The sequence below is a fragment of the Dysidea avara genome, chromosome 9 (assembly GCF_963678975.1).
Source record: "Dysidea avara chromosome 9, odDysAvar1.4, whole genome shotgun sequence".
NCBI lineage: Eukaryota > Metazoa > Porifera > Demospongiae > Dictyoceratida > Dysideidae > Dysidea > Dysidea avara.
In genome coordinates, this window is record NC_089280.1 from 34498947 (window position 1) to 34515534 (window position 16588).

General features: G+C 37.8%; 1 protein-coding gene across 1 annotated transcript in view; it reads left to right on the forward strand.

The window, feature by feature from the left end:
• LOC136267697 (integrator complex subunit 11-like) overlaps positions 1–16588 on the forward strand; it is a 30005-nt gene that overhangs the window by 8800 nt on the left and 4617 nt on the right. The window contains exons 13-17 of the mRNA XM_066062846.1: positions 11295–11381; positions 11431–11468; positions 15185–15227; positions 15931–16012; positions 16064–16177. Of these exons, the coding sequence (XP_065918918.1) occupies positions 11295–11381; positions 11431–11468; positions 15185–15227; positions 15931–16012; positions 16064–16177 (364 nt within the window). The remainder of the gene's footprint in view (positions 1–11294; positions 11382–11430; positions 11469–15184; positions 15228–15930; positions 16013–16063; positions 16178–16588) is intronic.

Genomic DNA, 16588 nt, shown 5'->3' on the forward strand with positions numbered 1-16588 from the left:
TTTTTGGCCATTTAATCCTATGAATAAGAGCTCCACCATCCAGTACATGAAAAGATTGCGAATTTCGCTCCAAGGTTGGCACATTGCTTGTCAAAACTTTTGCTAATTGTGACTTAGCAGTTTTGCGCATAGCGTAATCTTTAAATAAAGATGTTGGAATCGGTGTAAGTTCGTATTCAAAGTATGGGGTCATGTCCTCTTCTCTTTGTACAATAGCTATTAGCCTGGAAAACAGCAGGGTTGGGTTTATGTGCACTCTCTGTTTATCAACCTGAACTCCTGGACATAGATGGTCTAAAGATTTAATCTGTTCACTTCTTTTAATCGACGCTTCTAAGACATTGACATTATCAAGGCACTTCTGAAGTTTCATGCCAACCTCCTCGGTTCTGTCACAGTTGATTCCATCACCATCAGTAGCAGTTAAACCAGATGATAAAGAACAAAGCCTGTGTTCATTTAAATGAAATGGTTCGTGTTGATCAAACCATCTTTGAACTGCACTAACATCTTCAAAATCACGGCTACTCCTTGAATTTCCTAATTCAATGTGCTGCTCACTTGTTGTGTGCTGTAAATCTGTGATAGCAGTCATGGCATTATGGATTTCAGCACACTTGTGCATGCTGTAAATCCATTGCAGACGTACAGCTTCAGTCATTCCTCTCCCTCTTGTAAGACCTCCACGGCTCTTTATGGACCTCATCATTACTTGTTCAATGGCTAAGTCTGTCCATAGTCCTGCCCAGTATCTACTGCTTCTTTGAACGACATGAAATCCATGGTTAATGAAGCACTGATATAGCCACGGATGGTCATTTGGCAACTGCAGCATTAGTTGTAAATACAGCCGAGAACTTTTGGCATAGTTAATGTGGCCAGTTGCAGCAAAAAGATTGATTATATTTCCAACTGCAATGAGGTGCAAATTCCAATCTCCCGTTCTTTCAGCTCTGATAAAAAGCTTCAAAGTTTCCACGTACTCAATATACTGCAGCCATAGCTTAGCTGTTGGTGATTCCTTGGAGAGCAATGCTTTGTACTTGAGCAAACTGCTTTCTAACTTCATCAATTCCTGTGATTCAGCAATACTAGATACTGACAAAAGCTTGTCTTTAATCCCTTCATACAAGCTGCAAATCTTGTCTACCTCAGTGACATCAAGCTTGTCTATATCATTACCAGTGTCTAGTTCTTCATCATTAATGTCTGCACAACCAGTTTCAAGCAAGCAAGAGGTTTGTACACCAATGGAGGGGGCAACATTTTGATTATCAACAGACACAGACAGACCTTGCTCAGTGACATTCTCTCCCTCTGCAGGTGTTTCGTGATGACTACTGGTGGTCAAATCTAAATTGGGTATGTTTGGCCAAATTCGTAACATCAATTTATTTACTAAAGCTGCCTCAACTAAGAAATGCCCACGTAGTGCCCTAGAAATAGCTTTCCCAGATATTATATGAATGACTGCATTAGAACCATAGACATTTTCCAGTGCTTCCTCTAATCCAGATCCTTTCATCATTGAGCCAATACTACCTAAGAAGCTCATCATAACGTGAAACCCACCAAGCCTACACACAACATTTAATGACTTTGCCTTGACAATTTCTACAGCTTTAATCCACAAAGGTTGGTCAAAAGTAATACATGGAGTTGGTATGTTCAGTTCCCTTGCTTGTCTTTGGATATACAGCAAGGTAGAGAAAATACAGGTTTCATCAGATCTATTATTGGAAGATAAAGTATTTCAGATTTTGAAACTGAGTTTTGGCTATCACAGAAAATGTGCTGCATAAAACCTGACCAATTTGGTCTTGGTTTGGCGTGGCTAAATACCCATCCAGAATGCCAAAGTAGATTTGAACACAGCATTGAAGGCAAAGTGTAAGGATATTGCAGTTGAGCAATGGGCTTATAAAATACTGAAGCTAGGCCTTTATTCGGAGGGCTTATGTATGGAAATATTGGCACTCCTTTATCTTTAATCAAGCCATTTACCCTCATACGTTTTTGCCTTGTGATTACCCGTGCTTTTAAGGTAAGTGGTGTCTTATCTTCAGGTGTCGAAACAGCAATAATTCCCATTCCATGGAAAGTCCCTTCCCCATCTAGTGTTGCTACGTTACGATCAACATTGTCTGCCACCCACTGAGTAAAAATGCCTGGAAGATACTCAGTCAATGTGTTCTCAAGACTTTCACTTTGAATAACCGACTGCTTGTATCTGATCACTTCATCATAGCTTACTGAGAAGCCCAATCGTGACAATTCATTGATAAGCCACTTTGATCCAAATACGTGGTCCATCTCAACACCCAAACCAAACAGTGTTGGAGTGATCACCAACTTTGGTCGAGCTGCCTGCACAATACACTGGCCAATGCTGTTCTGTTTCAATTCAGATGTAACAATAGCTTTTAACAGTATTTGTAGGTATTGGGGGTACCCATTTCCTACTTCGTTCTGTGTTTGCAATATCTTCAGTTGTTGGATAATGTTCAGAAGTATATTCTCTGTCTCTAATTTCAGCACGTATGATTTTGGCTGCAGTAACTACTATACGCTCTGCTTCATCTTCTACATTCGCTTTCCTTTCTGAGTGCCATCTTTCATTTATAATGTACTTTGCCATGTTTCTAAAGCAGACCAACGTTTTCACGTCCTTCAACTTCAGCAAAGAATATAAACTCTTTATAATGTTCCTGTAGCTTTTGTTTTAGCCTTTTGATAGAGTAAACTTCAGATTCATCAGCAAAATCTACCATTATGCTGTGTAATTCTGATAGTGTGTATGATTCAGAATCAGCTTCAGATTCAAGCCACTGACATAACACATTAAACCAATGCAGCATTCCTTGATCTTCTGGCCTACCTTGAACCTTTCTATCTGGTATTGCTTTGTCTGGATCTTTGCTTAGCATAAACCGTGATAAACAATTTGAGTGATATACTGCTTCTGCTGCGACTAAGTCAATACACCCATGAAGACGATTTTGAACTTCAGAACCCCAATTATCCCCTCGCCTATTGCATTGCTCTAGGATGTTGTTACGCATGGGAAGTGTTGTTACCCTTTTAACCTGTGCTCTGTTTGGATGGCGACTGTCAAAATTCAGCACATTTTCCACAGAACATGCATTCCTCTTTCCAGTTGAAGTGAGGCAAGCTAGACCTTAATTTTTTGGGGCATGGCAACTCATTGTTACCTGATTCTCTATGCATCATTCTTTTAAGGTCAGTATAGTTACTGCGACACTTGATGAACTAGAACAGTTCCAATAGGTGTCATGTTAATGCGTTCAGTTAAATAGGTAGTGAGTTCAGACCACCCATGCCTTTTACTATACTCAGTGAGGGTCAAAATACCTTTCCTTGTCATATTTGTTGGTTTATCATCTTCAAAACATAAATTGCATATCACACAGCAGTCTTCTTGAAACTCAGGAACACATTCTGAGCTGTCTTGCTCCACACTCATTTTTATCCAATCTACAGATTAAACTAATCATATTGCTGCTATATGTTTTGGCTGTAATAACTTACAAAACTGTCATTCAGTCAAATAAACACAGAGTGATTTCCAAGTTACCAAATAAAAGCCCACCACATCACCAAGGAAACACTGTAAATTCCATGTAGTTGTAGACTTTTTCAGGTGCCGCCAACATATGTTGACAAACATTTCAGGTGATGGACATTATGTTTGCTACAAATGAAGGATGAATCTGATACTTTACCCTCTATTATTTATAAATGAATAACTTTTTTTCCCCAAAAGATTTGAGAGAGGATTTTAAGTATGTTGTTCTATAATAAATTCTGAATCTTTTGATACCAAATTTGTCTTGGTACCATTTTTTTCCGGGTATGGCATATTATTTACTTATAACAACCGCACTATAGGTCCCTAACATAGCTAAGGTGTACTTCATGACCTCATTAATAAGACCACCTCATTATAGTGACCATGTCAAGTAGGTCCCTAACATAGCTAAGGTGTACTTCATGACCTCATTAATAAGACCACCTCATTATAGTGACCATGTCAAGTAGGTCCCTAACATAGCTAAGGTGTACTTCATGACCTCATTAATAAGACCACCTCATTATAGTGACCATGTCAAGTAGGTCCCAAACATAGCTAAGGTGTACTTCATGACCTCATTAATAAGACCACCTCATTATAGTGACCATGTCAAGTAGGTCCCAAACATAGCTAAGGTGTACTTCATGACCTCATTAATAAGACCACCTCATTATAGTGACCATGTCAAGTAGGTCCCAAACATAGCTAAGGTGTACTTCATGACCTCATTAATAAGACTACCTCATTATAGTGACCATGTCAAGTAGTTCCCAAACATAGCTAAGGTGTACTTCATGACCTCATTAATAAGACCACCTCATTATAGTGACCATGTCAAGTAGGTCCCTAACATAGCTAAGGTGTACTTCATGACCTCATTAATAAGACCACCTCATTATAGTGACCATGTCAAGTAGGTCCCTAACATAGCTAAGGTGTACTTCATGACCTCATTAATAAGACCACCTCATTATAGTGACCATGTCAAGTAGGTCCCAAACATAGCTAAGGTGTACTTCATGACCTCATTAATAAGACCACCTCATTATAGTGACCATGTCAAGTAGGTCCCAAACATAGCTAAGGTGTACTTCATGACCTCATTAATAAGACCACCTCATTATAGTGACCATGTCAAGTAGGTCCCAAACATAGCTAAGGTGTACTTCATGACCTCATTAATAAGACTACCTCATTATAGTGACCATGTCAAGTAGTTCCCAAACATAGCTAAGGTGTACTTCATGACCTCATTAATAAGACCACCTCATTATAGTGACCATGTCAAGTAGGTCCCAAACATAGCTAAGGTGTACTTCATGACCTCATTAATAAGACCACCTCATTATAGTGACCATGTCAAGTAGGTCCCAAACATAGCTAAGGTGTACTTCATGACCTCATTAATAAGACTACCTCATTATAGTGACCATGTCAAGTAGTTCCCAAACATAGCTAAGGTGTACTTCATGACCTCATTAATAAGACCACCTCATTATAGTGACCATGTCAAGTAGGTCCCAAACATAGCTAAGGTGTACTTCATGACCTCATTAATAAGACCACCTCATTATAGTGACCATGTCAAGTAGGTCCCAAACATAGCTAAGGTGTACTTCATGACCTCATTAATAAGACCACCTCATTATAGTGACCATGTCAAGTAGGTCCCAAACATAGCTAAGTAGTCAGGTAGTTGAGGATTTTGACCCGGAAAAAAATGGTATAAAAGCAAACTTGGTATCATTTGAAATGTATTGGTTTGTAGTACAACATATTCAAAATCCCAAAAAATCCCTCTCAGGGAAAAATTTTTATGATGAATTAACTTTTGGTATGTTATCATAGCAAAATTGAGCTGGCCAGTCAACTAATATACAGCAGCTCTAATGCATTTTGACTAAGATTTTCTTTCCTGAAGTTATTAAAGTTTTAATATCTCCTAATTTATAGTTGGTTTTGATATACCAGTAATAGTAGTGTGCATAAAATTCTGTTTAACAGTTGAAAATTTGTTCATCGGTATCATCATTTTCTTCAACCTCTTCTGAATTCTCACAATTTTCTCCTCGACAGTCCCCACAAGCTGTTACACACTTCAAACCATTTTTTCGACAAGAACATGTGTTGGTTCCACAAGGGTTTTTGGATGTCAACTTACATTTGCACCGTACAAACTTCAGTAAACTGTCTGGTGCAGCATCTACATCTGTCATAATTGGTCTTAGCACATTACGGTCAAGCCTCCAACCCCACTGCTGGGGGTCCAAATCATCATGTTCATTTAAAAGTCTCTTCCATAGCATTACCTGTAAATAAACTCTTAAACTATGATAAAAGGCAGCCCTTTCTGTAGGTGGAAGTTTTTGTGGGTCTAGAGATGTACTATTTGATGACTCTTCTTTTTTACCACCATATAAAATAACGAATACACGACTGCCAGCTTTACCAACCTCTTCTGCTGTTATTCGAGACTCTGAAAATATTGATGTTATCTGTTGTAACTCTTCAATCTCTTTGTTAAACTTTTTGAGTAAGAACGTTTTGCCTTGTCCAAATGTAGCAGATGTGGTATCACAACCACTCCATGCATGAATGAAGAGTATATGTGATGCAAACAATTCACCAGCATTATTGATAATGTCTTGTATTTTCCACACCATCTTCTTTGCTTCTGATTTAAAATACACAGCACTCATGTTTATTTTCCAGTGATGAATTAAAAGGACCAATATATCAGTGTCATCTGACACTACAGTGACTTCATTCCCTTGTGAAGCAAAGTCAAGTGCACATTTAACTATCATGGTGTCAGCATCACCAGTACTATTGTGAACAATGTGAGAACCTTGTCGTAAGTAGTAGCTCAGCAGCTGAATAAACTGATTTTTGTTTTTATTGTTTGAAAGAAATACTTGCTGGTTATTGTGAGCCATCATTAACTCATTTAGATGGATATCTGCACAAGTTTTTCTAATTCTTCTTTGGTGTTCTTGATCTTTAATTGATGGGCTGTATCCATAGCCATCAAACACAATGCAACTTAGGCCATACCTTTCTTGGACATACCATACATACTGTTCTACAACTCCCCTATATGTAGCCCTCTTTTCCCACTTAACTCTGTGAAGAAGAGCTCCACCATCAATCACTTGTACAGTTTGGTTACTACAGCCAGTAGACTGCACATTGAGGGTAAGAAACTGTGCTAATTGTGATTTTACAGGTTTTCGCATGTAACAGTCTTTGAATAAAGAAGTAGGTATAGCTGTAAGTTCGTAATCAAAGAATAGCTTAATATCCTCTTCTCTCTGCAAAAGAGCACTGAGTCGTGTAAACAAAATGCATGGATTGAAATGTATCTTTTGCTTGTCAATTTGAATAGCAGGATATAGATGGTTTAAACTCTGAATGTGATCGTTCCTCTTGATTGATGCATCTGGGATTCTAAGACCATCCAACTTCTCTTGAATTTTTGCTCCAATCTCCTCTACTTTTTCACAATTTATATGATCATCATCAGCAGCTATTAATCCTGATGACAAGGATCGTAGTCTTTCTTCAGTGAGGTCAAATGGCTCATGCTGATCAAACCATTGCTGAACGCCATTCAGGTCATGAAAATCACGATTACTTCTGGAAGTTCCCAAGTCAACGTGTTGGTCACTTGTGTGGTGATTCAAACCAGTGAGAGTGGTCATGGAACTATGAATCGCAGCACACTTGTGCATACTGTAAACCCATTGAAGACGAACGGTTTCTGTCAGTCCCCTGCCACTTGTTAGTCCTCCCCGACTCTTAATGGATTTCATCATGACTTGTTCTATTGTCAGATCAGTCCATAAACCTGCCCAAAATCTACTACTTCTGCGGATGGTGTGGTAACCTTTTTCAATAAAGCATTGGTATAGCCAAGGATGTTCAGATGGCAACTGCATCATTAGCTGCAGATAGAGCCGGGAACTTTTGGCATAGTTGATATGTCCTGTGGCAGCAAACAGATTGAGCATCTTTCCGATTGCTATCAGATGTAAATTCCAATCTCCTATTCTCTCTGCTCTTATGAATATCTTCAGAGTCTCTATATACTCAAGATATTGTAACCACAGCCGTGCAGTTGGAGATTTCTCAGCAAGCAATTCTTTGTACCTGTGCAATAACTTCTCTAGCTTCATTAGCTCCTTAGAAGTGTAAGCAAAAGAAATAGGTACTGTTCTGTTGCTTACTCCTTCGAACAAACTGTGAATCTTCTCTACTTCAGCAACACTGAGTTGGATATCGCTATACCTGTCAGTACTCATGACTACATCTAGATCAGTAGTATTGTTCCCTCCTGGTGTAAAAGGTAAGGTTTCACTTTCATTCATATTATTACACGAAACTTCACTGTCATTAGTATCATCTGATGTATCTATTGTTTCTTCTGATTCCACTCTCCTATTAGGTGTGATGGCCATAATTAATTTGTTTACCAATGCAGATTCTACTAAAAAGTGCCCACGTAATTCCCTTGAAACTGCCTTTCCTGACATCATATGTGCAATTGCGTTTGTACCGTAGACCTGTTCTAATGCTTCCTCCAATCCTGACCCTTTCATCATGGAACCAATACTTCCCAAAAAACTCATCATGGTGTGAAACCCACCTAATCTACATACTATGTTTAATGATCGCTCAGTAATATTTTCTACTGCTTTGAGCCACAGTGGTTGATCAAATGTTATGCAAGCAGTTGGAATACTTAATTGTTCAGCTTGGCTTTGAACATAAACTAAGGTTGAATATATGCAAGTTTTATCTGATGGATTTAGATCTATAATTGGCAGGAACAGCACTTCAGCTTTTGTAGCTGGACAGTCACTTTCAAAGAATACATGTTGCATAAAACCAGACCAGTTTGGTCTCGGTCTTGCTGCTTCACTAAACAACCAGCCAGAATGCCAAAGAAAGTCTGAGCATAATTGCAATGGCAAAGTGTATGGCATTTGCAACTCAATAACTGGCTTAAAAATGAGTGATGCTAAACCTTTTTTGTCGGAACCTTTGTAATAGACTATTGGTACACCCTTATCTTTCACCAGCTCATGCACTTTAATTTTTTGTCTTCTGACAATCCTTGATGGTGAGGGAAACAATTGATCTTGATTTGGAGTAGAAACAGCAATGATACCCATGCCATGAAAAGTTCCCTGTCCGTCTAATGTTGCTAGATTATGATCCACATTGTCTGCAACCCACTGGGTAAAGGCACCAGGTAAATACTCAGCTAGCAAATTGTCTGAAGTTTCACCCTAGATTACTGATTGTTTATACCTTGCTACTTCATCATAGGTGATGGAAAATCCTACTCTTGACAATTGTGGTATAAGCCACTTAGACCCAAAAACATGATCAATTTCAACACCTAATCCAAATAGAATAGGCATAATTACTGACCGTGGTCGTGCTGCCTGCACAATACACTGACCAATACTAGCCTGCTTCAATTCTGATGAAATGATGGTTCTCAAGAAAGTTTGTAAGAGTTGTGGAACCTGTGTTCTGCTGCAATTGATATTGTTGATTTCATCACTACTCGGATATGATGCAATATCATATTCAGCTTCTCTAATCTGTGCTTGTATAAGTTGTGCTGCTATTTTAACTATACGTTCAGATTCATCCTCTAAAGTATCCTTCCTCTCCAAGTACCATTTTTCATTGACAATAAACTTGGCCATGTTTCTAAAACAAACAACATTGTGACGTCCTTCAACCTCAGCAAAAAATATAAAATCCTTATAATAATCCATAAGCTTCTGTTTCAATCTCTTGATTGTGTAGACTTCTGAACCTGATGCTAATTCTTCCAATTTCTCATGCAGCTCAGAAAGAGTGTGCAATTCTGTGCCACCTTCTAGTTGTAACCATTGACACAATTTTTCAAATGATTGTAGCATTTCTTGGTCTTGTGGTCTACCTTGATCTCTTTTAGAATTAGATTTACCCATCTGTTTACTTAACATAAATCTTGAATAACAGTTGTTGTGATATACAGCCTCTGCAGCAACTAAATCAAGGCATCCATGAAGGCGCTCTTGAACTTCCAATCCCCATGAATCACCTCGCCTTTGGCAACATTCGAGGAGTCTATTTTTAATAGGCAGTGTAGTAATCTTGTGTACTTTTGACCTTTCTGGATGGCGAATATCAAAATTAGCTTTACTTCCACAAAGCACACATTCCTTTTTCCAGTTAAACGGTAGCAAACCAGACCTCAATTTTTTAGCACTGGGAGCATTTTCATGTTCAACACTGCTGTAAGTTCTTGTAAAATCTCTACGACAGCTTTTATGTACCAAAACACTTCTGCTTTGAGCTGAATTTATACATCTAGTTAAGTATTCTTTAAGCTCATATTCCCCATGGTCTTCACTATACTTTATCAAAGTAAATGTACCTTTTCCTGCTACAGTTACTGGTTTTTCACCTTCAAAACCTAATTGACAGATGACACAACAGTCTTCCTGGAACTTATTTGTAGTGTAGTTTTCTACCATTTTAAACCTAAAATAATGATATATGTCTATAAGCTAGATAGTAAAACTATATTGCTTCACAAAATAAACTCACCATATCTATGTAGCCACTTTCAAGGAGTTTCAAACTGCACTAACAATATCTAGCAAACATTTCCAAACAAAGCCCACCAAAATGAATGGTAACCATGCCAACGTAATACAAACCTATTGAGATATTATTTGTTGACAAATGTCCAGCTGTTCAAATGTCAGCTGTTTCTCATCTGTATCAAAATCTTGCTTCTCAAGTACATTAAGAGCTTAATTAGCAATTTAAAATACAGTTAGTTATAGCAAAATTTTAAAAGGCTGTAAAAAATTTTCCCCAAAGTGGATTTTTTGGGACTTTTGATATGTTGTTCTCCATTAAATTTTATACATAGGAGCAAAAAAGTGCTTTTATACCATTTTTTTCTGGGTTGTGTGCCTTTTTGAGTTTCAACTACCAGACTAAAGGTGTACTTCATGACCTCATTAATAAGACCACCTCATTATAGTGACCATGTCAAGTAGGTCCCAAACATAGCTAAGGTGTACTTCATGACCTCATTAATAAGACCACCTCATTATAGTGACCATGTCAAGTAGGTCCCAAACATAGCTAAGGTGTACTTCATGACTTCACTGCAACCTCCTTATTAGGTAGGGATGAGCCTTTTTTCCACATATACACTTCTTTCAAGAAATTTTTCCTGATCTATAATAACTTACTGTTGCTCAGACTGCTGTATTAGAATATCTTGATCTGGTTATGCAGATCTCTGCAAAACTCAACAGTGAGGTATGGTCACACAAAATATGGCCACAAAAGCCATGAAAATTACTTACCACGAAATATCACATTTTATTATGGGAATCATCTGAAGTGACTGGATTGATTACAGAGGTCCTTCTCATAGTGTTCTTCATTTGTAATGTTGTATAATGGACTGAACATACAGCCGAAACGAGCATAGTGGTCACTCTAATTTATGGTTGTGGCTTGCATTCGAATGTAAAATTAATTTTATGGGTACAGTGTACGTCTGTGCCATTCTTACTTTTGACGTACTATGCTTGTCACAATCTATGTCTCTAATTACCAATTATATCTAACAAAGTAATTCATTAATTCCTTACTCAGTATTTACTATTCTTTACAGCTGATCATGCCTGGCTACTGTGTGGCAGGTACCATCGGTCATAAAGTGCTGTCCGGAATGAAGAAGATTGAAATTGATAAGAAAATGGTTTGTGCAAGCTACCACACGCAAGGAGCTTATTAACTTGCTTCTCTAGATTAACGTGAGGATGTCAGTCCAGTACATGTCATTCAGGTATAGCATGCTAAACTGTAGTATAGTGTATAGATATAGTCATAAACTAGACTACATCTTTTAAACTAGGCTCATGCCCTCAGGCAGCTGCAGGCTTGCTGGTAGTCAGAATGTTTTCTGTGTTTGTATGTGTGTCTCTTTGTCTGTCCACACTGGTAAAGAAGCTGTAAGTTGCGAGTGTGAGCACCCTATAGTAAACTTACCAGCACTCTGAGGTGTGTGTTATACTCTGTGCCAGTTTGATATATGGGTGAAACTGATTTCTGAATATGGTATGAACAGCTTTCCTAGTGCCTGTACACAACTGAAAAACAACAGCACAGACCTTGTAGCTAGCTTATCCCTTTGAGTCAAAAAAGGTGTGTCCATCCCTTGTACAAATGAAAATTGCGAACACGTTCAAAGCTTTGTTGAGCAAATTTTCTTAAGAAATCACCATACAAAAACTGTGTACTAGCTAATAAGATAGCGGTTTGTTCAATTTATGCTTCTGTAGTAACGAAAATGTGATAATTACGTAACAAAAAGCCCAGCAAGTGTATCATGTACAATAGAGCCATCTCTTAGGCCATAAGAATAATGATGTGGTCATGCTGCAAGGCCACCTCCACATGCCAGGAAGCCATTTCTGAAATCAACCACGATGAATTCACTTCCCAATAATAAAAGTAATTTTTAAATCAAGGACTATGCGAAGGGACCTAGTGGCTAATGTAACTTTTTGATCCATTTTCAGCTACTGTATTCTACTGTATTTATGTGTCTTACCTCCTCATAAAAAAAATCTGTCATTATTATGGATCCTTAACTCGAGGAGGTTGGGCATGCACATATGAGTGCATATTCTGTATTGAGAGTATAACCAAGCCTCCAGCTAAGTTCGAATAATTACCATTTGAAATAAGTGCACTTCAAGTTTGGCATCAACCACGTAAATAACTCTTGAAGTCTTATGGGGATCACATGTGTAGTGATTTCTTCAATGGAATTGACATGTAGTACTATAGGGACACCTTAGTGCTTGTACACATGGCTGTAGTGACAACCTTCAAAGAATTGTAATATAGTTAAAACTGCCTACTAGGGAATTGAAAATAGGAAGCTAGCCTGGCTTCACAGAGAATGGCTTCCTGGCCTGGCTTCACAGAGAATGCTAGCCTGGCTTCACAGAGAATGCTAGCCTGGCTTCACAGAGAATGCTAGCCTGGCTTCACAGAGAATGTGTTCTTGACTTTCAATAAAGAATCAGTTGTTTGATCATAATAAACACAAGGTATAGCAGTTTGGTTATTACTAAACACGTCTTTATCACTTGATTCATTAAAGCAAACCACAAATGAATTTTATCTCAAAAATTATCCAGCATGCAATGCAAATCATTTATTTTGTTATCTCCGTAACTGTACCTGTTGCTTAGAGCTCGATATCTCCTTCCCTGGCTGAAATTTGATTGATTCTCCTTTCCCAATAACAGCCATCTTATGCTCATGATGTCATTGTGGTTCATAGTACTTAGGTGGCTTGGGGTTGGACTGTCATGTGTAGCCATATATAGGCCATGAAACCACATGTATACAGACACTTAGAAGGCTTCTACATAGTGTGATACAATGGTATTCCTTTGAACTCCATGTTGTTAAGGATTCACCAATAGGATAAAAAGTGGTACAGTGTTTATAAATTGTTCGCATTTGACCACACCTTGTTTTCTCTCTAACCCACGATGTGATTTGTTATTATTTTCAAGTACAGTGGAAACTGTCTAAACCGGTCACCTTCGAGCCAAGATTTCTTGGCCTTAATAGGCAGGTGGCTGCTTTAGACAGGTAAATTAGTGTATAAACTTCTCACTAGGGGAATTTAAAGCTGGTCTTTTTAAAGAGGTGGCCTTTCTATACAGGTGGCCGCTAAGACAGGTTCCACTGTACCAAGTTATTTTTCAAGTATGGAAGAATGAGTAGTTTTGTAATATAAGGGGAACACTGGTCTTCTAGACAGATTTAAATTAATTCATACACCACAATAATTATTTAAACAATTTTACTGGTGATATGAAGCGATGAACAGGTAATTTAACATTATTGGTGTTTTTTGTGTGTCAGGCAGCCATTTTGAAAGCACGTGATCATTTGTATGCACACTGAGTCTAATGGGATTTAGTTAAACTGTGTGAGATGAGGCACAATAAAAAAATTTATTGTTGGTCAAGTAATGGGGAACAATTATGGTCCAATTTTTGGGTGGCCTAGCAGCAGTGATATTCTGCAAACTGATGTTTGGTATGATCTCCATGGTGATTAGCAACCATTTTATAATGAAAGTATTACTAACTATGTACCCGACAAAGAAATATCTATATTAGATATCGTGTTTACTTGGTTAAATGCCGCAGCGATTATCACCTTAGTTCTAAAAATTGATGCAGCGACTATTCCAATTTGACCACCACTCTATGCTCTAAAACGATGTTGCAGCCCTTATTTTCAAAATCGATCGTTGCACCACTCAAGTTACTATTGAAGGTGAGGCATTTACTGAGTAAATACAGTAATTGCTAATTATTGCTAACCGCAATCCTGAGTGTTGTGGTGTTTGCTGGACCTTGCTTGGCACAGCTTTACCCTTTAACATCCAGTAGCCAATAGACTTGTGTATAAACTATCAAAACTGTATACTCCAACTTTGTTCACTTACTGTTTTGTATTGACAATTTCAAGCTTTGCTATATATCTATTCTCAGCTGGTTTGTTGCTTTATCAGCTCAACAATTTTCACACCTTAAAGTTGACATCCATGTTAGGAAACTAACACGTTGGCTTCTATGGTACTATGGTTCTGATACAGTTTATATGGTTTCGTGAGCCATAGACATGCTAGGGTGTGTTGTGTAGTGTTATGATATCATGTTACTAGTAATGGTAGTACCTCTGAGATGGGCTTGTGTTGTTCATTTACAACAGGAAGCTGTGTCAGTTTTAATGCAGCAATACAGATTTGGTATTTGTTTTTAATTAAATTTATTTTGAATCATATGTTGTGATGAGGCCAAAGTGTATTTACCTTAAAATCAGTGTGCTAAAATGCCACACAGATCCTTATTAGTACACACAATGTACTATATGAGTATAAGTTTTGATGAGTGAGACTTGACATGTTATGGGGGGATCAAGTCACCTCTGTGTCTGGGATATTTTCTGCATTCTTCAACGTTTCAGTTACATGTTTCTGACTCCCTGTATTCACTGGCTTTAGCCTTCTCACAGGTCCAGCATTTAATAAGACACACACTACAGATTTGTAGTATATAAATTAGTTGAACCAATCATATTCAAGGATAGTATTCCATGATATTTATGCTAGTGTATAGTAGGAAAGTTTAGCAGTACTAAATTTTTGGTGAAATTCTACTGGCAAAAAAACTTTGGCAAATTGCCATATGCTTCGTCGTGTGTCACTACACATTACTTATGGAAATAACTGTGGCAGAAAAAAGTTTAGCAAATCAATATACAATTTGCCAAATTTTCCATTGTTCTATACTGCCAAAATACCATATGGTAGAGTTCAAAATTTCAGACCAACGTTCAAAATAGTAACTAATGTACTAATAATAGATATCAAGAGTTAACACATTATTTTTCTCAAAATACTTGTATATTTATTTGTGTGTTTCATCTTCATCTATGTGAATTAGAATCTTATTACCCTCCTTGTAGTGCACATGCTGATGCTAAAGGAATCATGCAGCTTATCAGACAAGTGAGTGTGTGTGTGTGTGTGTGTGTGTGTGTGTGTGTGTGGGCGCGCGCGCATGTGGCATGCATCGTTATGCATACTGGTCCCCCTCCATTTAATGGCATTCCTAATTCAATAAAGTTACATACTGTTGTTATTGAGTTTTATTGTTCATGCTATATAACAAAAGAAACCTCCACATCCCACCCAGGACCCAAAACAGAAGTTTCTCTCACCATTTAGAAGAAACCATTCTAAGATAAAGGGGGAGGAAGCCATTGTCAATAGCTAGGCAGGACCTGTGGGCATACTTTAGTAGTCATTGGTGAATGAGTCAGTTAATGATACAGATGGCTGCTCCATCAACACCTTGATGGTTTTAGCTTTAATATACAATTACACACCATCACAAGCTAATGTATTGTACCACTTATACCTGAATAGTAATTGTATCAGTGAGGCTTCCTTTATCCTATAGTATACTGTACTTGTATGGACCTGGTCCTTAAAGTGGCACCAGTGAGGTCTCTGTGAAAACCCATATACAGAAATCAAGCTTATATTGTAGCATAACATAAGAGATATGACCAGAGAAATTCGGCTAAATTTGAATGATTTACAAATAAAGTTTTGTACTTGTATAATTATTTTAAATAATTGAGTACCGACTGTGTATCATTTACGCATACTTAGTAGACCGTCCAATTGTTGACATGATTTATGTTAGGCAGAGCCCAAGAACGTGATGCTGGTACATGGAGAAGCTGAGAAGATGGAATTTCTCAAGCAGAAAGTTGTACAAGAATTTGGTAACATACTCTCTAAACAAATCACTATGTAGTAATGCTCTATTATATTAGGCATTGACTGCTTTATGCCAGCCAATGGAGAGACCGTTGCCATCACAACACAATCAGATATTCCTGTTAAAATATCTGACCGACTCTTGAAACGAACACTTAAAGATTATACCAGTAAGTGTGTCAGTGAAGTGTCCAGCATGTCATGTTCATGAGTGGGCCTAGCCTATTCCAATTAACAGATCATAGTCATCTCTTGTCACTTGTACAGTGTTAACAAGTAGAGTGATAGCCAGGATGTGTTCACTTGATTCTGTACTCCTGTCAGGCTAACAGTGTGACCCAGTCACACATCATAATTATCACTATGATGTGCGCTCACATAACTAAGCATGACACTAGGTGTTAAAGCTTGAAAAGTAGCTAAGAAAACAGTTTGTTGTGTTTGTAAGAACTCTTGAGACACATATGACATAGATATATACAAGATGTCTTTTAGCAATCTGTATTGCCCAATTACACTGTTATGTAGTAGTTTGGCATTTGTTTGAGATCATGAGGAGATGAAATGAATAGTGACACATG